The 25096-nt window shown below is 40.4% G+C and overlaps 1 protein-coding gene across 8 annotated transcripts in view; it reads left to right on the top strand.

Moving 5' to 3' along the window:
* The window catches only part of MARCHF8 (membrane associated ring-CH-type finger 8), a 95333-nt gene that overhangs the window by 45998 nt on the left and 24239 nt on the right, over positions 1-25096 (top strand). For 7 of the 8 annotated variants that reach the window (XM_040563212.1, XM_040563218.1, XM_040563219.1 and 4 more), the window contains one exon: positions 23914-23964. In XM_040563212.1, coding sequence (XP_040419146.1) covers positions 23914-23964 — 51 coding nt within the window. Of the gene's footprint in view, positions 1-14407; positions 14808-23913; positions 23965-25096 lie in introns of those variants that run through there. The other variant, XM_040563217.1, reaches the window with a different exon arrangement.

Here is a 25096-nt window from a genome sequence, read left to right as displayed (position 1 = left end):
GAAGGGAGGCTCATTTGCAGAGGGTTAGTAAGAGTAGGGACAGAGGCTGTTTGTCCCAAACAACACTTCCCCAGACCTCTGTGTCTCATTGTCCTAAATGCTTACTACAACCACAGGATGTGCTGATACCATGAAAACAGAGCAGTAAGGAATGAAACCATGTTGTCAATCCTTTTACTCCTTTCCAACCCTGAAAGCCTTGGAGATTTGTTAGGAACTGTGAATCTGTGTTTCTCGTTTGTGAACGACATGAGTGTATGTTTCTGGTTCAGAGTAGCAGGTTTTGTCCTAAGGCCAAAGGGTGTTGTGTTCTGGCCATCCCCATGACCGCTAGGAAAATAAATCATACTCAACCCAGACCAGCTCTCCTCTTGTTACTGGTGCAATGGATTTAGTCTAAGACATCAGTAGAAGGATGCTGATGTCTTAATATGGTTACTGTTGTGAGGAGTGGTTTCAATAACAGCAAAATATTACTCAGTGTTCTCAGGAAGAATCGATATCAGCTGAGGGAAAGGTGGGCACGTGGCATGACAGTGATGGGACTAGAGGTCCTGGGTGGAGAAGATTTTTATAGTAAATACACCACTTGCTTGTGATCTAATGGTAGTATACAGTGGTAGAAGAACTTGATGAACAGTAGAGCAAGATGTCATTGATTGCCACAGCAGGATGGGAATGACTGCAATGTGGGCACAAATACAGAGGTTACAGTAGGATACTGACCATGTGTAAGGTGTGGTGAGACAACCATGTGCACCTCTGTGGACTGACTGCAAGTCAGGCAAGTCAGGGCTTGACTGCTGATGCAAGCAAACTCCAATCCAAAAGCTGTGGAAGCATATCAGTGCAGAGCTTTGCCTAGCCACGTAGTCTCTCTGAGCAAGTCCTGGGCACAGTGCACAGTGATATGCTATCTTGGCTGCACAGCTCTGGTTTGGTCTGACATATTTGTGCATTCCTATTAAAGTAAGGCAGAATTAAGAGGTTGGAGGTAAAGTAGCGTTTTGATGCTTTGCAAGGTTTTGTGTACAATAAATGGTAATGTGGCATTGCAGTTGTGCTTTGGAGCTCCCCAGTCTTGCATATGCCTCTCAGTGAAGTTAGGAGACCAATCTTGTGGTGAGGTGACTGTATACCAGCACAGCATCTATGCTGAAAGCTAACAGAAAGACGTTGCAACACGGTTGGCAAATGTTGGTATAGGGATGTTTACGACCTTGGGTTTAGATCCAAAATCATGAAGGCAGGCCAGTTGGAGCTGCAAACCTCTCCAAATTGGACCACCTCCATGTCGAACTTTGGGAGCTTTGGCCATTGTGCCTTTCCTGTGTTTCTGGAGGAGTTTGTGTGAAGCTAGTGAACGCTGGCTTGAAAGGCGCTGAGAAAATGGAGGTCAGGAAGGAACTGACAGCAGCTATTGAGGTTTGGGATTTGGGGAATCCATTTTTGTTTTATCTTCCTGCAGTGGAGAGCACAGTCCTCTTTATAGGATTGTCCCAGGGTATTTTTATCTAAGGGGGTACCTGGACCACATGTATCTAAGTCACTGCTGGTGGCATTTATTTTCCTACTTGCTTCCTGTTATGCATTGTTGGTTTTCTGATTTCTGTATTGTTTTTTTTTGTTTGTTTGTTTTGTTTTTTCTCCTAAGGTCCTAAATTCCATTGCTGGTCAGATTTGTCTCCCATATGGGAGTAGAGAGTAGTGTTCTCTTGAATCCTTCAGGACTCAATGCATATCTCATGAATGATGATTATTCCAGAGAACCGACACAAAGAACAAAATTGTGCCTTACGTTCACAATATCAGGAATCCTGAAGTTGTCAACAAAGTTGAAATCACAGATAGAATTGAGAACATAACTGCTGTACCGGGTTGGACCAAAGCACTTTTTGTCAGTATGCAAAGTAGGTGCTTGGGGACTAGAATAAAAACAGGCATATAATTATGTAATATGTCTAAAAGTAGTTATATCATAAAGCATATGCTTTTCCCCAGAAAGTTCTCCCGGCCTCCACTGATTTATAGCTCAAGGACTTTTCTGTATTCGTATTTAATAGTTCTTACTAGATTCCTCTTCCACTAATCTCTCCAACAGGTTTTTGAACCCAAATAAAATGCTGAGCATCCACAGCCACATGGGGCAAAGGGTCCCACCATTAAATATGGATTGTGCAAAAAATTCTCTCTTTTGTTCTGAATAGCTCATTTCATTGGCTGCCTCCTGGTTCTTTTATGGGAGAAAGGCGTGGTAGTTTCCTAGTTGTTTTCTCCATGACTGTCATGATTCTCTGTGTGCTCTATCACATACAGCCTTTCAGTTATCACTTTTCCATGTTGAAGAGCCCCAGTCTCTCTAGTCATTTCTTCAGTGGAAAACAGTCACGCAGACATTTAGTCACCCCATTACCCATTTTGTATCCTTTTCAGTCTTACTAACTCTTGTTTGATTTCTGTGGGATTAGAACGGCACGTGGTATTTAAGGTGATATTTCTGAAGAACATGGGGATTCCCTGTTTTATTTTCCATCCTTTCCTTAATAATTTCAAATACTTGCGGAGTTTTTTTTTTGGTTATTGGTTTTTTTTGTTGTTGTTGATTTGTCCACTACTAAGCACTCAGCTGATGTTTCTCTAAAATTTATTCTAGAACCTGAAAATTGTATTCCTAAGTTCCTGGACCCCAGCCTTGAATATGTAAAATTCAAATTGTCACTTCACATTTATCCATCCTGCATTTCATCTGCTGTTTTAGCAACTGGTAAAATTGTTTTTTTCTGCACCTTGTCTTTGTTAAAGACGGGAAGCTCTACAGGAAGACAACTTTGCAACCCCAGTATCTTGCTTTTCAGACTGTTTTGTATTAGGTAGCACGGGCCCTGGCATGGATACCTGTGACACTCTACTTGGTGACCCCCTTTTGCTGTGAAAACTTTGTTTTCTTTATTTGTAGTAAAACAACAACAACCACAACAACCAACACCTCTCCTTTTACTTTAGTCCATTATTTGCCATGTAAAAGCCTTTCCTCTTGCCTGTGGTAGCATAGAAAACCCAGAACTAGTCAACCTACGTTACCTGGATTATAGAAAGAATTTGACAAAATTTCAACCCTAAATATCTTGAAGTCTATGTGTTTATTGAGGTGCTTTCAAAGGAAGTGGGGAAGGATCCCAAACTATTTAATCTGTGAAAATAACTTTCTTTTACAAAAGCAGTAATGTATAAGATTTATTCGCTAGGTTGCTGGTGCTTTATTCACTGATCTTGTGCAGTATAGAGGTTGGCTTTCCTACTCTGTACTCCAGTACCTCCTGGGACCTTTGTTAGAAACTAGTGTGGCTAAAACAGTTTTAGTCAGGAGGCTTGAGGAATATTCTGACTTGGTACAAAACTTGTCTTTTCTGTACAAGTGCCTTTCCTTCTTATACTAAGGTTGTTTTTGTTGGGGTATCACTGTAGAGCTACCTAACACTGTGCTTCTTTATAAATATTAAACCTTGGCATCAGTCGTGGCAAGGTAATTCATATTGCTGTTGATTTATCAAGAAATATTTTTTTTACCCTATATGTTTTTAACTTTTCCAGATATTCCTTTGGACTTCTGAGAGCTGAACTTGGCTGTCAGTATGGTCCTTGCTCGTGTCACCTCCAGTTTCTGGTGGCATTTAGAGTCTCTATGGTGTTTACAGCAAGACTTCAGTTAAAGTAGCTTTTGGGAACATGTACTTTCACTCTTAAAGCATTATTTTTTGGTACTGTGGTGTGATATTGGCACTGAAGATCACTCACATGTCTTGTTTTACTAGGTATTGTAGATATGTAGGTAAAGACCACCTTTGTTCTCAAAATGTTCAATCTAAAAAAGTGAGTCCACAGGGCAAGAGAAGAAAGTTTTGCTTGCTCCGTTTTACATTTAAGGAACTAAATTATAAGTTGAAATGGCTTACCCAAGGAGCATACAAAAACAGTGACGAAACCATGAAGTGAAAGTGCACCTCCCGACTCAAAAATCAGCAATATATCTGTGACTGCTTCTTTCACGGAAACTTCAGAATGTTTTCAGTTGGGCCATTTCCTTCTGAGGCCTAAACTCTTTCAGCAGAGGAGATGCTAGGAGTACCTGGAAATGGAGGGAAAGGCTTATCTCCGGGTTTGTTTTTGTTCTTCTGTTAAAAGCTTTCTGTTAAATGGTCATATGTGATTACTATAATTCTCAAAGCTTACGTACAGGCAGTATGTTGATTTCTTAGTGGCATCAGTGGATTTTAACTGCACCTGGTAAAGGCAGCCTGGCACTAACTAGTATTGGTGATTCCGATCAGTGTAAATTGTCGTCTCTTCATGACGATTACTCAGCTATACTGCCTTCTGGCAACACTTTTTTTTCAAGAGTTAGATTTGTCTCCCTGGTTTGAAAGAAGGGTGTCTAGCAGTATCCTTTTTTAAAGATAATAGAGCTTTTGCGATATGTGTGGTGTGACAGAGTTGTCTTTCTCTCTCATACACATCATGACCATAAGTTTTGTAACTACCAAGCCATATCTTTTGTGCTTGTTGATAATGCTTTGAGGGCCACATTGAATCTTTCCTTCTGAGATGTATCAAAAGGACTACAGAGGTTTTAGAAGAGTAGAAATCCTATCAACTACAATAGAAATCAGTCAGCCCCAGTGGGGAAACCCTACTTGACAAAGTTAGAAGAGCATTTGGAGAAGAACAAAGATAGTCAAAACTATTCAGTTGAAGCTACAGAACAGGCCTAAACTTTGCAAAGTTACTATAGTGTTGATTTGCTGAGAAAAACAAGACCAGGGGAAAGAAAAACAACTTCTTTCTGGTCTTTAACAATCATAAATCTGTAAGGAACAGAGAATTTCAGATTATGTTGTTCTTGCTGCCACCTCTCCTTTTTGATGTCTTTTTGTGGCTTGCTCTCCTTCCCTTTCATGTCTTTTATTGATATGCTTTTGACATCAGCATTGAATTTTTGTTAAGCATCACTTCTTCTAGATTTGTTGTTTTCACTTATGGATTTTTTTCACTTGTTGCTAAACTATACACTTCTTTCCTACAGTTGCATTTGCTAAAACTAGTCTTTTGTAATGTTTCTTAGAATCCATGCATTTCTTAGTTAGCAACATCCCTTTCTCATCTGTCTGCTATATATGGATGAAGGACAAAGATTATGATTAGGGGCTTTTCTGCTTCTGCTTTATTACCTTGATTACAATCTCACCAGTTAACTAATGTTGCTAGATAAATATGCTTGGTGACTTACGGGTGCGTAGAAACCTTACACGCCTGAAGCACGGATAATCAAGAACAGCGAAGCCATCAACGTCTCGCCAGTGTTCTTAGAAACTAGGATTTAATGAGTCAGAGGAGCTCAAGTAGCAGTCTAAAGACATTTGTTCTGAAGTTCCTCTACTGCCCTTAGGAGCAAAACCTGTGAGATTCATATCACCTTTTACTCTCGTTTTAGTCATTTAGTTTCATACAAGACCGGTTCCACAATGGGCTTGAAAGAAGTAGCACTTGTCTCTCCCAGTATGGCTTCACGGTGCTTTTTTTGTGAGGATACCTGTGAGGAAATCGGAAGAGCCCAGCTCAAGCCTTTTGTCATACAGCCAGACATGCATATCCCCAGATGTTTCTTCCAAGTTTTCTTTTTTGTTATTGTCTGCAGACAGCAGAAGGGTGCTGTACAGATGGGCCTAAAGACATAGGATGCACTCCAATGAGCTTATTGTCTCAGTGAAGGTGAGATAATGAAGAAGAGTTTTCCAAGAGGGTGATTTTTCCATTTCTTCAGTTAAGCAGTTCAGGACTGAAAGACTACACAGGTTTGTTCATTTTTTTTTCCTCTGTCTTATCCCTCATGTCTCCATATTCCATTGTTGAGGGACTGCATGCAAAGGACATAATGACTTGAACCCATTTGCTATGTAGTAACTTTAAACAGACAGCCTTGCCTCTGTGAATGGCAGCCTTATTTGGCAAAAAAAAAAAAAAAAAAAAAATCCAGAATTTGAGTCCTAGAAAAGAAAATGGTGATATTTGCCTAAAACCAAAAACCATATATATTCTTGCTTCTGAGATTCAACACTTTTGAAAGTATAGCCTAAACAGGGTTACTGAAATATTAAAAAAATAAAATATTTCAGGAGCATGGAAACACCATAGCTATGCATCTGTCCTGCATGTAACTGAAAGAAAGGCGCTGAAGCTAAAAGTACATTTTTTTTAACCTTATTCAAATTCTTTTTTTTTTTTCCATCAGATGCTTAAAACTTGCATTTTTTCATGTCTTTTGCAGTTACTAGGCAGTGTTGCAGACTTATTTTTATCATGTGTATTTTGGTGTACTCGGTCTCTGTAATTGGGGATGTGCACACTCATACTTGGTTTTTATGAGTTTAGAGCTAATCTCATCATTTTGAAACTTGAGTCATGTTTTGTGTGTATCAGAGGTTGACAACGTTGAATTGTAGTTGTTTAAAAAAAAAGTGGGGAACAGTTTAGCTTCTGAGTAATATATCCAGTAGTGCTTCAATGGCACTTGGGTGGCTTGAATTGGCATATTACTAGACCAACCTTATCCTAGGTCCTAGTCTGGACGGTGAAGATGCCATAATGAAGTGAAGATGCTTTCACTTTATTTTAGTGAATCTGAAGCTTGTCAGTGATAGATTTGTAGTTCAAAAGAGAAGGCACTGAGGTAGCAGGGAATTGCTGGGAAGAGGAAGAAATGTCATTAAAATGTTCTTCCAGGGCCTGATTCCTGTACTTTCTGTTGGGCAGCTAGGTTGCTGTCAACATGGTGTTTTGCGTTTCTCTTGTTTGAGTGTTTTCTTTGTTTTCCCTCTGGATAATTTAATGTCAGCTTAACCTAGCGTAACAGGAAGCTATCTCAGAACCAACCAATTTAAGCTCCCTTGTGTTGACCTTGATGGTTGGTTGGTCTTTGTATTGAGACGTTTTGTGGTTACTACACCCTGTTACTTCTTTCTCTTGATATTAGGTTAATAGTTTTCTTTGAATAGTTTTTTGCCATTCCATCTGGTTTCTGTTAATAGCTAATTTTGTTGTTGTTTCTTGTCATCAGATTCTCTCTTGCTGTCTAATGGAAAATTAATGTTTTATGACTCATTGGGGTGCTTGTTTTATCTTGATTGCCATTCACTGGTTAGTTAGCATTATGACTTTGAAAGAACGATGCTCTTCCCCAAGGAAGCGTTTGTCTGTCTCAGAGGGGTCAGACTAGTTTGAAGAACCAGATGTAATACCTTAGGCTATTTGAGGCACCAGCTCTGCTTTCAAATCCAGGCTGGGCCGTTGTGGTTAGGGTAATAATCCATGTATTTTCTCTGTCTGCTTTGTCAAGGAACTAATGTTTCTGCTAATTTTTTTTTGTAATACTTTCTCCTCATGTAATTGTGGCCCTGCACCCGCTCTAGTCTCCATGAGAGCACTGACTATGCATTGTTCTCCCTAAAAATATCATCTGTTTGAAGTCAAGTTAATATCCTGACTTCTGTTGAATCCCCGTTTCCAGGGTTATGGTCAGAGTCCATAGTAGGAGTTGACTAGCTGATTGTCTGTCTTGTAGCCTGATGTAGGTATCACAGTTGGACAGAAGCTCTTAAATATAGAAATGGTGAGCCTAACTGCAGTCATCATCCCTGAAATGACTTATTGAATGGAAAAGCTTGGAAGCCACTGGCCTCAATGGTGAAACAGTTTGCAACTGTGCCTGTTGATATTCATCAACCCTGAAGTATGAACTTTTGGTGATGTGCAATTGTTACTATACCCTGTCCTTGCTACATAAGCATTTAGCAAAAGGGGGCTTGCTCCCATTTGACTAGCTGGTTCAGGCTGCCTGTGTATTTCAACTGGAAGCATTTTTGCAATGAAAAGGCTTATTATCAATTTTTTCTTATAGCTGCAAGGGTAACAGATAAAAATTTGTACTTCTAAGGTTCACAATTTAGCACAATACCTGCAGACAAGTGGCAAATACACAAGAAAAATGGCAAGAAATAAAAAGTCTGTCCATAAACCTTATTTTGATTGGAGAACTAACACTGGCTGCACAGGACAGGGAGTTTTGTGTGGGTGTAAGTTCCTGTTGCACCACGTTTTTTTCCTGGCATACCTGCATTTATACAAAACAAATAGAACAAAGACCAAGTTCATATAATGCCATAGAAAAATCAAGCTAAGTACATGCAGTGATATTCTAACCCAAAAGCAGACCTGCCTCTTTCTCTCCCTCTGTCCATCCTTCCCCAAAAGGCATTTTAAAGGCATTTTGAGGAACTTTGCGTATTCTGCAAACTCAACCTGGAAGAGTGGTGGGAGCTGGTGTTGGTTTCCCAAAGTATTCCTGAGAAGCAGCAGCTGTAGGATGGATGTTAATGTTCTCATTTCTGTAGCCCATTAACTTGAAAGTAGGCAAGGTACAACAGGGATAAGGCCATTTCTTGGATGGGAACAGCTGGAAAGGGAAATCCTCATTGATCTTTATTAGATATTTCCCCCTATGCCATGAAGAATAGTATGAAGCATGCTCTTCAGTCTACTTTTTCTTGATGCTTCAAACCATTAAGTTTCTGCAACTTGACTTTCATCAGAAGATGTCCATTTCTCATCCTGAATTCAACAAATAAATGTAAGAGTTACCTTGCCATTTAAAAAAAAAAAAAGAGAGAAGGAGATTTTGTTTGTTTTACTACTCCTCAATTGTATTGTAGGCTATATTGCTTGCTGCATCCTCCTTTCACCTTTTGCTTTTCTTTTTTTTATTTAAGAGATTTCACTTCTGCCATGCCGTGCCATGTAGCAGCTGCTTTTGATTTGTGGAAGCACAAGCGGAAACCTTCTCACATGTCTGACTGCAGGGAGGATGTTAACATACTTTTCACTGAGAGGAAAAGAAAGGTGAACACAGATTATTTGAAATGAAAACAGAACATCTGCAATATCAAGAAGTGTGAATTTAACAAGGAGGAAATTGTGAGGTCATGAACAGCAGTGGAAAGAGAATTTAAGTACACTTATTGTAACGCTAGCATTTTTGCAGGTTGTCCTCCATAAGAGAGGCTTCTTTACCATTTATAGGCAATAACTAGTTTTACTGTCAGCACTTTTCTGAGGTGAGGTCCGAATGTTCTGTGCCATTCTTTTCAAATGGCAAAACTGAGATTCAGGAAGGTTTAGTATCCAAGGTCATAAAGGTCTGACCACAGAAAGTGCATCTCCTGGTTCCAAAGCCTGTGGCTTGCTCAGTGGTCATCCTAAGCCTTGCTCTTATTCTAGGATGCTGTCTGGGATGCGATCAAATGAGATCAACTGCCCTGTCATTGTAAATCAGCAGACAATTCAGAACTTCTCTTTTGAGATAGTTTCTTTGACTTATATTTTACTGTATCCATTGGGATTTGGCCTGGTTTAGAGCATTTTTTTCCATTAAATGAAACAAAAATGTAGTTTGTAAGTTTATACATGCAATATACATATAAACAAATACATGTACATGTGTATATTCATATATATGTATTTATTTTAATGTACTTGACATTAAATATGCCTGGCTGCTTTTCCTCATACCTAATACACCAGTGTCCATCCCTCTTAATGTTTGTTGTCTGGGTGTTGTAGTCATCTTTATATTTTCTTGTATTGGCTTATAAGCTTTCTGAAGCAATTGAACCTTTTGCCATGTTTTATAATACCTAGCACCACAGAGTTCTGCTCTTGAATTCTGTTCTTTCTTGAAAGCATCAGTTGAATTTGGCACTGTCTTCTGATTTCTAAATTGCATTCAGATAGGGTGTTCCAGTCCTGCTAGGCCCTCTGGCATTTGTAACTCTTGTTAGTGATTTTAATTCCATATCATTCAGAGAGCAAAACTCCTGCTTCTGTAAGTATTTGTTAGAAAAGCATATTTAACTGGAAGCCAATTCTAATGCTTCACCTCTGAGGAGTGTTAGCTAGCATAAAAATAAAATCCTCTTGGATTTAAAAATGATTATAGTCCTTTTTGCTAAAGCTTACAGGAGTTCCCTTGTACCCAGGATTAGATCTTATGAAGACAGCTACATTTCTGTCCATTACTTGTTATAAAAGTTGCACTCCTTTATATAGTATTCCTATACCCTTTTCTTGCGTGGGATTGAAAAGTATTTCCAATTTGTTTACCAGTGGTGACAGGAAATGACGCAGGATAAACCAATGTAGGTAATACAGAGATAGGAGAAAATGTCTGGTTCATGTGGTTGGAGCTGCAGCTAAGCAGAAATAAGGGTAATAAAAGGCACAAAGAAACAGAGAAAATTCAAGTGTGATATGAGCTAAGATGGTGCTGGGGCCAGTGGAGGTGGCTGAAGATGCAACTGATGTGGTCACAGGTTCATTTGCTTTTCTGCTTGGTATATCTCATTGCTGCTGAAGAATACAAAGCAATGCTTACTTTCAGGCAGTGTTTGTGTGGGCTTTGCTGTCACTCTCAGAAGCAGCTCCTATCTTTTAATCCCCTTAAGCCTCTAGGCTCTCACCAAAACATGTCCCCCCTGGAATGTAATCCTCTTACTTCAGTTCCACAGTTACACTGGTTATATATGCGTGCGTGGGAGTGTGGGCAGCAAGGCTTCTGTTTGCCAAAGGCTGAAAAAAAACAAAAAAACAGTACACCTAGATGAGGATTTCCAATAGAGCTGTTGTCCAACGTACTGTCTTGAATCCCAAGATCCCAAATTCCATCTTTTTTTGGAAAAGCCTGTAGATACCTTGTGTTGTGGTGCCATGATAGTTTTACACCTTTAACAAAAAGAAGGCATCTTTTGAATGTTAGTTTTTTATCTATCTGTATTAACCTCAGTTTGCTTGCTTCTATGCATGGGAATGAGGGCATGGAGTACCACCACCTGCATTCTCAAGAGCTACCATGCTTAGAGATCCGAAGGCCATTGTTCGGCAAGGGAAGTGCAAGGAGAATTTGGGATCACATTTACAAGTGAATGGGACAAGCAGTGTAAAGTTTCATGGAGGAAGACTGGTGGGATGATTGAGACCATTCTTCTGACTTCAAGGAAGAGCTTAGTAAAGTGTAGTTGTTCTTTACCAGGTGGCAGCTCTTTGGGTAAATCCCGAAGTCTGATACTCCATGTGAAAATCAATGCCCTGACGAGTTCCAGGTTGGAGACTTGTGTTCTGCTACTGAGAAAAATGAAAGAGAGGTCTCAGTGACAGTCTTCTTGCTTTGGCACAGTTTCAGTATATGTAAAACTCACCCCGTGCAAAAGTACTATGCAAAATACATGCAGTGTTGAGCCCCACACCTATGACAGGATACAGCTGCTGCCTGTGATACTAAGAATCATTGTGTGGGGGTATAGGACAAGGAAGGGCAAATTTCAGAGGGCAGCAAAATTTCCCTGTGTCTCAGGTTTCTCATCTGCCAAGTGACCATCACATTTGCCTTCTTCAAGATAGTTGTGTAGAGTGCAAGGGGCTGTAAATTGCAAACTGGCTTCAATTTCCCTCTTACAGTTTATCAAGTTGTTCAGTTCTTATTTTGAGCTGCTCCCTACTGCTGTTCAGCACTAACCAACTGCAGTATTTCACTTTGGACAATAGTATTTCGTAAGAAAGGTGTTAAACATACAGTTTAGTGGAGGAGTTGTTAGTGTTAGGTCAGAGGTTGGACTAGGTGATCTTGGAGGTCTCTTCCAACCTAGATGATTCTGTGATTCTGTAAACAAGAAGCACATTCATTCTGTGCTGAAGTTTCAGCCCGGTGGTCCAGCCTGATTTTTGTTGAGGATTTGGGTGTGTTACTTCAATGCATACTTGTATTATGAGAGGTTCTTCCAATTTTACATCCTCTTCTTGGTATCATCCATTTTGTCCTCCATGGTGCTAGCAGCAGCTGTTATTGACAAACCCCACAAGAAAAGTATTAAGTTGTTTGTTTTTTCCTGATCCTGTTCTTAAAGGAAAAGCCATTTGTCCCTTTGAACTCTTGCTTTTGTAATTTACCGTTCTGCTCTACTACTTCGTTCTTAGCTGAAGGACAACACTGCCTGTTTCGCTGCTTTTAGGAGCTTTGAGTTTTGTCCAGCTGTTTTCTTCCCTTCCATGTGCTGAATGAGAGCTCACACGGGAGGCTTATTTAGAGCCTACAGGGAGCATTTCAAAGGAGCCACAGGCTTTTTCCAGACCTTGTATTTATATATCCCCATCTCCCTAATTTGAGGCTTATTAAAAATTAATCGGTTAAGTTTTGCAGATAGATGTCATAACTACAAGGCTAAGCTGTACCTTGTGACCTTCCTCTGATATGTTTTTCAGTGGGTTCCCTTTCAAGGTGCCCATCCTTCCTGCCTTTGTCTCAGAGTAGGTTTCAGTTGTTTGTGCTGCTTGTTTTGTTCCTGGAATCCCTGCTCGCTAGTCTCAGGCCTTGCCTGACCTAACAAATAATTTAATTTAATTAATGAATTTCCTCCTGGATGCCTGTGAGAAAACAATTTCTTCAAAACAAATGCTTATATATAGGATTGTGATAGAGAAGTAGAGGGTTAAAATGCAAAGGACCCAGCATAAACAATATCTAACCCTTAGTCTTTCCATGTAAATTTAGATCAGTCTTGTTCACCTTTTCTAACTGTCTGTGTTTGGAAACACAGAACTGGGAATCTCCAGTATGGAAGCCTGAATTTGGATCAGGATGTTCTTGAGTCTTCATGCTTTTAGGTCTTTGTATTTTGGAACAAAGTCCAGTTGTTCTTGCAGGTTGCATCCACATCCCCATGCTGCTGTTTCATCAGTCTTACTGCCTGCACTGCAAGATGCAGCTCAGCAGCATCTAATACTTCCCCCTGCTCTTTCGCCTCTCCCTGAGGTGGTAATCTGGCCAAATCGTCTATTTCATCTTTTAAAGAATGACTGTACATGATCTAATTTCTCTTTTTCACTGTGTGTCTGCTGAAAGACCCATTTAAAACTAAAATCTCGGGAAGAATTTTGACATCTTGTTGATGTCTAGATAGGCAATATTGTTTGTCTGTGTTTTGGCCTTTAAGGAACATAAATTTCCAAATCAGCAGTTACTTATTCTTCGACCTCCTGGAAAATACTTCATTGCAAACTGGAAGGATAGTATTCTCATTCTGGGATTTTATCTTTTGTATCTTTAAAAGTAAGAGGAATCAAAAAGAGATGTTTTTTATATATATATATATATATAAAAGTTTTCAATCAAAACTTTGTTGTAATGGAATGAGCAAACACTGTCAATGTGATCCCTGGGGCATAAAAGCTTACAATCTGAGGATCCTACCCCAAGTGTGAATCCTCTCTGTTGGATTCTAGAGCCCATGGTGAGCCCCTTCTTTTATTGTTTCAGTTTCTCATTAGCTCAATTACAAGTGTAGAGCCTAACAGAAAACTTTACATCCTTAGCAGTTGGACTTCATGTATTTTCAGAAGGCATACAGAAATGCCTTTAGCCATTTAGCAGTCCTTTGTACCCTTACAAAGAAGTTACTTCTAAAAACTACAAAATGTATTTTAATAAAATCTATTATCTTCTACAGCAACTGCAGATTTCATAGATGTACAATATGATTTCCACAGATAACGAATGTGTACAGCAGTGAACAAAGAGAGATTGAAACTAGTTTTTAAAACCTAGCTTTGGTGGGGGTAAATTTAAAGGCAGCTTGACAAAAGCAAATCATATAAGCTAATACGCTTTTTCTGAAAACTTTGCTGCAATTTCCTGTGACAAAAACTGCCCTAGCTCAAAGCTCTCGGGAATGAAGGACAGGAGATTTACTATGAATATGAGACTTATTTATAACCCTTTCCCCTTAGGAAATAAACTTTAGAAAACGCTCTGTCAGCGTGTGTGCAAGAATGCAGTACGGTCCCCGATAGGTCAGGCAGCACTCTGACAGCTGCAGCTCATTTTCTGTTTCATGTGAATAAATGCGAGAGGCAGAGGAGCCCAGTGAAGTGAATTGTTTAATACTGCTCACATAACATCAGGATTTTTGAGCTGATGCACATGTGTTTCCATAAAATAAATTTTGAAACCAAGCAGGATTTTACTGGAACTGGAGCATGAGAGCTGAGGAATAAGAATGAGTAAATGTCTTCAGTTAAGTGGAAAAGCTTCTATTTCAATAGGCTAATGGCCCTGAGATTTTATTTTAGCAGAAAATGCAGGCGTTCCTGGGACTGCGGTGATAAATTTAGTTCTTACGCAGCTGCTGGCATTCAGCTCATTCAGCAGGCACACAAAAACCTCAGCCCTCCTCATTAGTCTGTGACGGCTCTGAAGTTTCCCAACTGGGTGAAGAGCAGTGCTCTTTTGGAGGGCTTCCTCTGCAGCCGGCAAGTTTTGTTCATCTCTCGTCTGATTGCCTCAGACAGTCTTCCGCTGTAATCTGACACGATGATTTTAGGATGACAGTGATGGGAAACGAGGACGCCTACACGGAGCGTCCCTTTCTCAGTTACGACAGCCCTGCACAGGAGTGGTACTTAGAGATGCTCTGAGCACCATGCTGCCTGTTCACACCACCTGCTCATAAAACTTCATTCCTTTGCTTCCTGTTTGCTGGCCTTTAGGTTATCTGCTCTGCTGTGCTGGGTCACTGGGCTTGTCCCTGCTTTATTTAGCTCCGTTGGCTGCAGCACTACTCAGTGTTAGCAGTGCACAGGCGTACGTTCCTGTGTGGGGTTCCTGTTTCTACCAGCTGAACGTCAAGCAAATGTAGATTTCCATGTGCAAGGTAAACACATGTTTTTCTAGCTAGCTCCCGCTGCAGTTTCTTTCTTTGTTTCTCATGCTGTAAGGCAAGTCAGTATTTATAAAGTACTCTAGGTCCCTATGTGCTAGGGTGTGCCTGAGGCCAGTTGCAGTTTCTGAAATACTTTGTTTCGGATCAGGATGTTGGTCATGGCTCAGTCCAAGTCTCCCTGAAACCAGCGGGATTTCTTGCTGGCTTCAGTGGGACCACTACATCTACATGGAGAGTTGGTTTGTTGCGTCTTCCAGGAAATAGTGCTTGATAAGCCACAACAAGTGTATGTGTCTTAGTCTGCAATAACTGGCTTGCATCACCTGCTTTCTCGTGTTCTTCTGAAGGTGTGGGACACAGCTGTGATGTCTAGTTACTTAGCGGCATGTATTTTCTTCATCTTATTTATTTATTTTCGCTTTCAATAATATATTGCTTCAGTTGTCCTCATATAAAGGCTTGTCTATATTGTTGTTCACCCCAATTGTTTGTTGCTATGAATTCTGCGTTTCTGCCATAATGTATCTCTGTTGATATCTGCTCATATCAACAGAGGCTGATCTCCAGACCTGATCGCATTATTGGTGGAATTTCCATCAACTTCCATAAAGCCATGATTTAATCTCTAGTGACCATACACAAGTTGGCTTGCCTTGTTTTTTATACTGGTTTTAATATTCATTTCCACTCATTCTTTCTCTGTGCTGGCATTTTGTTGGCTGTGTTGACTGCTGCTACATTTTGAAGAGAGGAATGATCTGGTAAGGTCTCCTTTTTCAAGAAGCACTACTGCTGAATACAGAACGAAAAAAAGATGTCCCTGACAGAATGGGGCTGATCATTTTGCTTTCCATGCCTTCATGGAAGAATGTCATTTTATTCTGTATGGCAATACCATCTCTTTTTTCTTCAGTAACACCTTTAAATAAAAAGTTGACCTTCCTAAGCAAACATAAGTCTTCTGTAGGATTTTTTTCATCCTGTTTTCCTACTCAGAAATGATAAGCATAACTCGGAGGCAAAGTATCAAGAATTTAGAGAATCCAAATCTCCTGAGTGCTCGTCTTCCTCCCAAAAGACTTCTGTAATCAATTTTCATTTGCGGGCATAAGCTATTGAGACAGACGTAGGAGAAAAAGTGGGAACATGACGTATGCATATCCCAGTGATCAATACCAGGAAACTGGATAGCATCGGCTGTTAGGTAGGCACGGATCTAGGTGATGTTAACTGATCTGCAGATAGATGCTGAATTCTTGTCCTGCTCCTATATCAGGGACCAGTTTAATGAGTGTTATATATAGGAAAGAAAAACAGAACACATCAAAATTCTGCTTCTGTCCTTTTCTTTCCCTTCGTTTTTGTTATTTTTCCCCTTGATATCTTGGATGTGTGGTGATGTACTTTGCCTATCCCTGCTGTATGATTGGAAGGTAACCAGAATCGGCCGGATTTTCTCCTATGAATAACAGGTCCTGAGCATCCTTTGCATGACAAAATGCCAGAATATCTGCTTGCAGATGAACAATGAAGTATTTCTCAGCGCAACCCACGTTTACCAGTTTCTGAAGCTTGTTTATTTGTGACTCCTGGGAACTCAGCACTCTGAATTCCCTTAATGTTGCTAAATATGTTGATCTTTCAAGTGCAGCACCCTAACTGTTGTTCTGAAGTAAATGAGTACAGATTTTTAGGCTACAGAAGGAGTAAGTAAATTTACAGCATGTTATATCTTCTGGGTTTAGGGAGAGGCTGCTGTGTAGCTTTCTCTGGGCATGTACTGCTTGCCTGCATCCCAAAGCATCAGGCTAGTCCCAAGCGAGACCAACTGTGATTGCCTGACAATGTGATGGGTATGAAGTGCTCTTGGGTTACTGGCTGAAGTAGTCTGCTGCACCTAAAGAGTTCTTTGCTTTGTTCCTTGTATACAGGGGCTGTGCTTTCAGGAGGGAGAGGATAGTTGGCTGTGTGTGTGTGCTTGGTGTAGGTCTTTTTAGTTATTATTAAGTTTTAACATGAAAACCATAATGTGTGTGTGCATTCACAGGTGCATGTGTATGTTCTTAAAATGATTGGGGGTAAATAATCAGTTGCACCTCAATTTCTGGCGTGATTAGCTAGGAGCTCCGAACTGGTCGCTCGATACAACTTTTATTAGCACAATTTTGTTTTGAGGTTATTGTTCTGCAGTTTGAATGTGCTACCATTTCAATGATGAGCATACCTTTTCTCTCAGCTTAGTCTAGACATCTTTCCTTCCAGAGAGTCGTTTTCCTTAACTAGTTGTGATTTATTTATATAAGGATGGTTAAATGTGTTTGTTTGTTTGTTTTCTCTTAGATATACGTGTACTCTTTCACCTTACAAACTACTGTTAAAAACAATTTGCTTAAAACTCTCCAAAACATCACAGGTCAGATTTTTACAAGGATCTCACTGTACCAGTGTTTGGCTAAATAACTTTAGTGGGCTCTGTAGGGCCTAGTTCCTCATTTAGCTAAATTTGTGTGGTTGTTTAACGCTGAGTTTGAAATGCTGTGGTTCAGAATATTTTGCAAACTGCACTGATAAAAATGGGAAGATGAAATTTCAGGCAAAACCAAGCTGGTATGTAATGAGTAGGTATTACTAAATAGGGCTGATACCTACAAGTTCTCTTTCAAGAGCTTTTTGTTGCATGTTTTTGGCCATATCATGTTAAATGTTACCAAAAATATCGTAAATGCTTTCTCAATGTCATATTTGGGAGGTTCCACAGGATTAGCAAACTGTGCAACTGAGCATGGGGAACGTATGGTATCACACACGTAAACAACTGAACGTGCAAAGTTAAATAGACACTAAGAAAGTCCAGCTCTTCTGAGAGTTGATGTGGGCTGCAGTCTTCCTATGTCTGTTGGCAGCTTAAGAAATTACAAATTATCAGTTGCCTAGAGGGTTTTTTAATTTGTGAATGTTTAAAATTGTCGATTGCTTTGGCATATTGACATGTTTAGTGTACCATGAGAATTCCAGTAGTTGCATTAAGTGCATTTACTCTACAAAAGACAGTATGTTATCCCTTTTAATCTGTTTGTAATTGCTGGCTTCTTGTGTTTGTATCCCTCTTTCTGCTGTTAAATACATGAAATTGTTTGAAATGGCATTTTCACACAGGTAAGTTTAATGCGTATTGTTTCCATTACCACGAAAGGTATATATTTTTGGGTCAGGTCTTTTGTAGTTCATATAACTTGTTCCCTGAGGGAAGGATTCATTTTTATGCTTTGTATCCCATAGACATGCATCCATTTTAGACAGGTTGTCTGGCAACAGCAAGATAAGAACATCCATAAACATCTTGGATGCCAAACACTTTGCAGTTTACTTTTTGTTACAAATGGGGCACATGGCATATGAATGCGCAAATGGATGCGATGTTAGTGAAACGTACCAGGCTGATGGTCTCGTGCAGAAATGAAAATTTGTGCTTCCAGGCCAGACAGCCTCAGCTCAGCAGAGGTAATGTCCAGAGGTAAATACTACACAGGAGCAGAGATGCAAGGCTCAGGTGCCATTATTTTAATAGCTGCATGCAAAATCATTGATGAACCTTGATGATATCTGATTGTATTTTATAGATAAAAAAAAATTGAAAGGAGCAAGGCCTAAGAAGTTTGTCAAGCACTGGCTTTATATAAACTGTTATTAAGTTTATTGCTTTTCCATGTTGGCCTGGTGACTGCCAAAGAAATAAAAGCCACATTCATTTGATATGATGCAAAATACCATTTCCTGCAGAAATAATTAAATGTTAGATTCTGTCAGTCACAAGATCTAGTGCTGACAGATCTTTTGTCATTTAACAATCCATCAGCTCTGACAAACGAAGAAAGTAATTCGTAAAGCCGTCTCCCATTTCTTTCCTCTCATCATAGGCACTTCGGACAATTAAGTGCATGTGCTGATACAGTCGACAACAATAACACCCCCCTGCATGAACTAAAAGCACATGTTCTTTGTACTTCCTATATCCCAGGTATAGGATTGCAGTGCAAGATTGCATAAACACTGGAAGAGGTTGCTTAGAAATCTGGTCACAGTTATGAAACCTGAAACAATACTTGGGTGTGTATAGCTGCGTGCTTCCAGGACAGCTGAGCATTCATGTTCTTGTCACGGGGCTTGACAGAAGAACTGAGTTTCACTCCTGGCTGACTTGCAGCTTGACTGTGGAAGGGTCATTCAGCAGCCCAGTCCTGAGTAGTTTTGGAACACAAAATCCAAACCATTTCAGCATTTTCTCCTTCTATCCTGGCAAGGGACATCCAAAGCATTTTTCTTCAGGGTACCCACTTGCTAAGGCTGCATTGAGTCTACAGCTGAGTTTGGAGAAAGGATGGTGTAACGTGGGTGTTGTGAGTGCACAAGAGCACCTCTGGGTGCTTAACTGCTGTGAAGGAGTGGACAACCCTCCTGGCTCAGGCAATAGGAACGAGTGCTTTGGGGTTCACATGGCTGTGTGAGTTACATAGCTGTTGCTCTTATTGGAAAATGGGTGCATTATAGTTGGGAAGCAAGGGTAAAATAACTTGAAGTGACAAGTATGGGAGACAGGTGGATAGGAGGGGAGTGGCAGCTTTGAGATCTCTGAAGAGAGGCGAGCCATTTATGCGAGAGTAACTGAGGAGTGGTGGCAGAAGGGAAAAGGAGCCATCCAGGTGGAGAAGGCAAGGTGAAGAGTCCTACAGGGGGACAGATGTGAGCTGAAGCAGCTGCGGGAGGAAGGAGACAGCTCTGCCGCCACAGTAGGGAGCAGATTCAAGGAAGAGAGAAAGAAAGGAAAGTTGGGAGGGGAATTCAAGCAATGGCAAGCAACTCTATCCAGAATTTAGAAAATCATGTGCCACAGTAGGAACTGGTAGCAGTTTTCCTGTTTTTAAGTCTTGTCCTCCCCTTCTGCCTTCTTCTTTGTTTCCCTAAAGCCTGGCTGTGATGGGGACCTCAGCGCAGCAGTGGGCAGTGAGTGACTTGTAAGAAGTTAAGTCCTTGCTGCACTATCTGGATGATGATTTTTTTAAGTGCCTGCCAGGTAATTCTATTTGAGTAGGATGAATTTTGAAAGGCAGGTTTCCCATTATCCCATGCAGAAAGACTGATCTGCTAAAGGAGAACCACACTTGCTTTAAGTGGTGATAATTGTGTGGTCCATGCTGGCAGATGTTGCATTGGTCCTGACCTTTCCATTCAAGTGCAAAGACTAGTGTTTCTGCAAGAGGGAAGGAGAGCCTGTTTGGAGCTGTAATTACTGGACTAGAATGTGTCTTACTGTGCAATGAGAACATACTAGAAATAGCCTCTGAGCACCTTTATTTGTTGGATAGTGAGAGGAGTAATGTCATGGAGGCTTTGCCTTTTCCATTCCTAAGTCAATGTTAATTTGTGAATAATCTAAAAGATCCCAGGATGAATGTACTGGTGATGGTTATAGTGTGAAAAGTGAGCTTTTGTTTGTTTGCATTGTGCCTGCCATTAAAATCCATCTATTCCAAAAGCTCCTTCCATGGCTTTTCAGCTCTTTTCTAGCTTAATGACTGGAAAGCGTATACTGTATCCTTAATGTATTGCAGCCTGAAAAACACCATCAAGTGCTGTGTCTATGTAATGTCTTCCACAGCATTTTTTTTCCTTAAGGATAGATTTTTATTATTTTATTTGTAAAAGAGAATTAAATGGTATAGCTAGACCTCATGAAATATATTACTTAGAGGTGTTTCTGTTGCTGTTTTTTTATTAAAAAATAATCTTTTTGGTTCTTTGCAGAAGTTGGAAAAAAAACAGTGCATTCAGTGGAGATGCTATTTGAGTGGTCATAGTAAACTGGAAATTGCTGTTACACAATGAAACTCAGATATTTATCTGTTTTCAGCTCACCACATTTTAAAGTCTGTGTGCATGTAAACTGGGAGAGCTGGAGCAGCTGTTTCAAAAAAATGTCTCTGATTAGAAGGTGGGAGAAAGCAGGGTTAATTGGTGACCGAAGGCTGAAGCAATTTTAACCAGGTGAGGGAGTTGCTTGGTCATTGATAGGCCAACCTAATGGAAAAAATTGCGGGTGGGTATTTGCAAATCCGTGTTGGATGTGGTAGTGGCTGTCGTGTCAGTTGTCACTCCTTGAGCATATGCCTGAGTTGGTGCTCCTCCTGTTTGTCAGTACAAGCAGCCTTTAAGAGGACAGAATTTGGCCAATCTGGGCTAAGATTCAGTGAATTTCCTGTTGACTTTATGGACATACCAGTTTTATGTGGTAAAGGAACAGAACCATAAAAAAGCATTTATGTAGCTGAGTCCTTTAGAAATATCACAGATACTTAAATATGTGTATGTGTACTCTCTTTATAGAGGAATATTTTATAAGCCCACTTTTTGTTTAGAAATGATTACGCATGCAATAACAATACCAGCTGTTCACAATCATGTACTGACTGGAACCTCTGATAGGTACATTTCCAACAGTAGATCAATAAAGATGATAGGAGCATCTCTCTCTCACGCTGCTGGCATCCATCAGATAAAATCACAGTCCTGGGAGCAGAGCAGAAAGACTAGTTTCTGTGGCACGGCTAAGAGTATGTTTGCTCTGCATCACTCACTGTGTTGTGCAAATACAGCTCTTGTCCTCCAGCCTCTTCAGAGTTATTGAGTTTTAGCACATCCTTTTCAACACAGGTGCCTGTGTAAGCTCAGCCGTGCTCCCTTGCAGGCATTTTCTTCAGCTAGACAGCAGTATTTGGGGAGTGTTGAGTTAATGCGAAGAGCTCGGCTCTGTTTGATTTTGTCTCCAGGAATTTCACCTGCAAGTCTTTGATGTCTAGGGCTGGATTTGAGACTGTCATCTGCGTAGGGCTCTGTGCGTTGCTTCAGGCAGAGACTTCTTGGCCGCAGGTCTCACTCTTCATTACCATTTCGTCTTGTCCCACATAGCTGAGCTTTGTTTACCTCCCACACATCCCTGCAAGGCCAAGCATGGCCTGCTTCCCTCCGCACCTCACACGCAGGCAGTGACAAATCTCCGTGCTTGCCAACTTGCGTTGCTCTCTCATCGTCATAGCTTGAGAAGATGTCCCTGCCCCCTTTCTTTCTCCTGCATTCTGTAGCTTCAATGAACTTTTTTTCTGTTGCTATAGTTACAATGTCTTTGATGAAATTAGCTGGGTCCTTCCCTTACAGTTGGAGTCAGTTCCTAGCCATGCTTCTTCTGGCAGGAGCCCAGTCCAGCGTTAGTCATCACAGAAGCATCATGTCTGTATTCTTTGGGGGTCTTTAGCTGTTTGTTTCTGTTCCAGGGATACTGATATCCACATAATATAAGCTCATAGTCATCTCTCAAATCAAGCTCAGCCTTGCAGGATGCAGATCTGGCATTCAGGTTGATGGTAATTTAGGCCACAGCTACTCCAGACCTTACATTGGTCCTTGCTGATTTTTGATTTGGCTATCAGTCATAATTTGTCACTTCTCTGTTCTTCTGAAAGACCATTTCACTGCCATTTAGGTACTCAAACTCCTACAGATAGAGGATTTCAGAACACCTTGTCTGCTTCCTCAAATTTTTAAAGGAGGAAGTGCAATTTATATCTGTCAACCAAGGCAGTGCCCATGACCGTGTGGAGAGGCAACCAGTGTTGTAAGATGGAGCCTTCCTGCTTTTGTAAGCATATGCTGAAATTTTTGCTTTGCTTTCTTGTTTCTCAGCGCAGAGCTCTCAAGCTGCTCAGGGAGTGCGCTGTTAGGAGAAATGTCTGGGAGTGCAAAGATCCCAAAGCGTGGGGGTAGCATCTGGGTGCCCAGCCACCCAGGTGGGCTTGATGCAGGCTTTAGTCACTGAAGGTCACTTGAATTGTGACAAATTACAGGCATAAGATCTGAAACCAAGTGCATTATATCTGAGCTGACCTAGAAGCAAGTGTGGTTGGCTGCTTTTTTTTTTTTTAATGCCCCCATTTGTTATGTATGCAGGACTTCTGTTCTCAGTCTCTGTCTGATCAGTTGGTGCCAGAGAGAACTGGAAGAGGGTGCTGTCAAAGCATCTCTTTTAGGTTCCTGAAATACCAGATGGAAGGGTGCACTTCTAGAAGCTCTTAGCCAGCACAGAGCCCATAGGAGAAAGTAGTAAATATGCCCTGTTTTGGGAGGTTTAAGTCTTAAACAGCTTTGCCTCCCAGCTTCCCAGAATTAGAGAAGCGTTGATACAGATCAGTAATGAAATGTTATGACTGGCTCTGTTTGTAATATTTTTAGGAGAATGCCTTTGTTGTTGGATTTTATTCAGAAAATCAAGCAACAAGCCTTTGCAGATCAGTTTCTAGGTTCGTACCTGTGGAACAATCACATCCATTTACACTGATGGTAAATTGATGGTCAGAAAGCAGGAAGCCGTAAAGGATGAAATATCTTGGTGAAACCTGCAGTTTATTTTGGTAGGAGATGTTTGTCATCCATATCCGTCAGGGCTTACATGCTGAAAAGTAACAGATACATTCGTCACCGACTTCAGTTTTAAGAATTGCGGCTTTTGATTTCCATCTTGTATAACGTTTCCAGTTTAATTCTGAGTTCTGTGGTAGATAAGAAGTTCCTCAGTAATTCTGCTTCGTCTCCTGAAATGACATGCATGTGGTTATTCAGAATTGTTTCCAGGCACCACTGGGATACTTCTGTTTACATCACTGGAATGTTTTCTTTAAGCAAGAGCTTTCAGTTTTAGTGGTTGGATGTTTGCCTTTAGATCTCGATGAGGCAGGGCTGAAAAATATCCTTTCCAAATCAGGTGGCATCTGGGGAAGGGGCTCTGCAGTACAGATAGAAGAGGTCATTGTTCTAGTGTTTCTCAGTTTGTATTTGTCTTGCCTATTTGATTTTCAGCAGCATAGGAGCTTGTTAAGCAAACAAAACAGCTTAGTAAATGCAGCAAATCAGGCTGATGTCAATAGAAGCAACATCCTTAAAAGTCACAGCTGTAAGACTTTCTCCAAGATACTTGGTTTCTAATACCAGTTTTAAAATATCCTCATAACTGTAATTTGTTCCTGTAATGATCATCTTCTTCCTCTTTCAGAATGAGAAAGCTTTGGGCCATTCTGTGAGCCGTTCCAGTAACATCTCTAAGGTACGTTCCTCGATATAACTGTCTTTGATAAATTTGGGGATACTGGGTTTTCTTTCATTTCAAAATTGGGGTGGTATATTTTAGAGTGTGACCAGTAGAAAATGTTGCTCATGACTATCTGTAGTTGACAGTCACTCTCTTGAAACATTAGAATTCTCTGGTGTTGTGCAGATTGTCTTTACAGGTCAAATGAAATGGAAGCTACAGTAGGTTTTCTCTTTCACACTGTCAGCCTGCTTAGCTCAGCAGGAGCAAGATAGATGACACATGCCTGAGACTTTATCTTGGGGAAAAAATGCTCCAAAACCATCACTCGAGTATGTTCTCTATTTTGCCATAAGCTGTCCAGTGTAAGATGCATATAGCCATATACCCCATAATATGTATTGGATACATTCTTAAGAATTATTTTATTGTCACTTCAACATTGAATTATATTGCTAGTGTCATGATGTGCATTGCTATCAGGTCATGGCTATGTAAGTATTTTAAATTGTTTGCTATTACAACCTTGGTCTTGTGAGGGAAACGTGATGCGCTACCCCTTGTAGTCAAACTTCAATATAACAAATGGAGGCCTCAAAAGCACAGTTGTTTTGTGTTTTCATCAGGAAAAAAAAAATCTTCTGTCCAAGACAACCTATGGCAATAACACACCCTATTCCCACTTCTGCTTTACAAATAAGAGGATTTTTAATTAGCTGAAATCTAATTTGCTTTCAGTTTACCTTTTTGCTTGCGTGAATACAATTGTTTAAAGCCTTCATGCAAGCAACATTGTCCTGGCTGACCAGTATTTTTCACAGGGTGCATAAACCTTAACCCCTCTGTTTCACCATTGTTGTTGCTGGTAGTAGTGACTTCTAATGACAGACTCAAGTCACTTTATGCCATTTTGGGTACTTTGGGATATATGAAGCTATTCTTGCCTATCTGCAGCAAAGGAAACAGTGGCTGTACTTAATTTATGGTTTATATGGGCACAGACAATTTTCACTTTGGAATAGAAAGGCAGGATTACTGGATGTCTTAAATAACAAGCAGGGCAACTGGCCAAGTGCATAACATTGACCAAGCCGAAGGTGTTGTTATTGTGGAGTGATGTAGGACTGTGTTTTGCATTCAGCTTCAG

This window comes from Cygnus olor, chromosome 7 (assembly GCF_009769625.2).
Source record: "Cygnus olor isolate bCygOlo1 chromosome 7, bCygOlo1.pri.v2, whole genome shotgun sequence".
Lineage (NCBI taxonomy): Eukaryota > Metazoa > Chordata > Aves > Anseriformes > Anatidae > Cygnus > Cygnus olor.
Note: the sequence above shows the minus strand (reverse complement) of the source record. Positions and strands in the feature narration are given on the sequence as shown.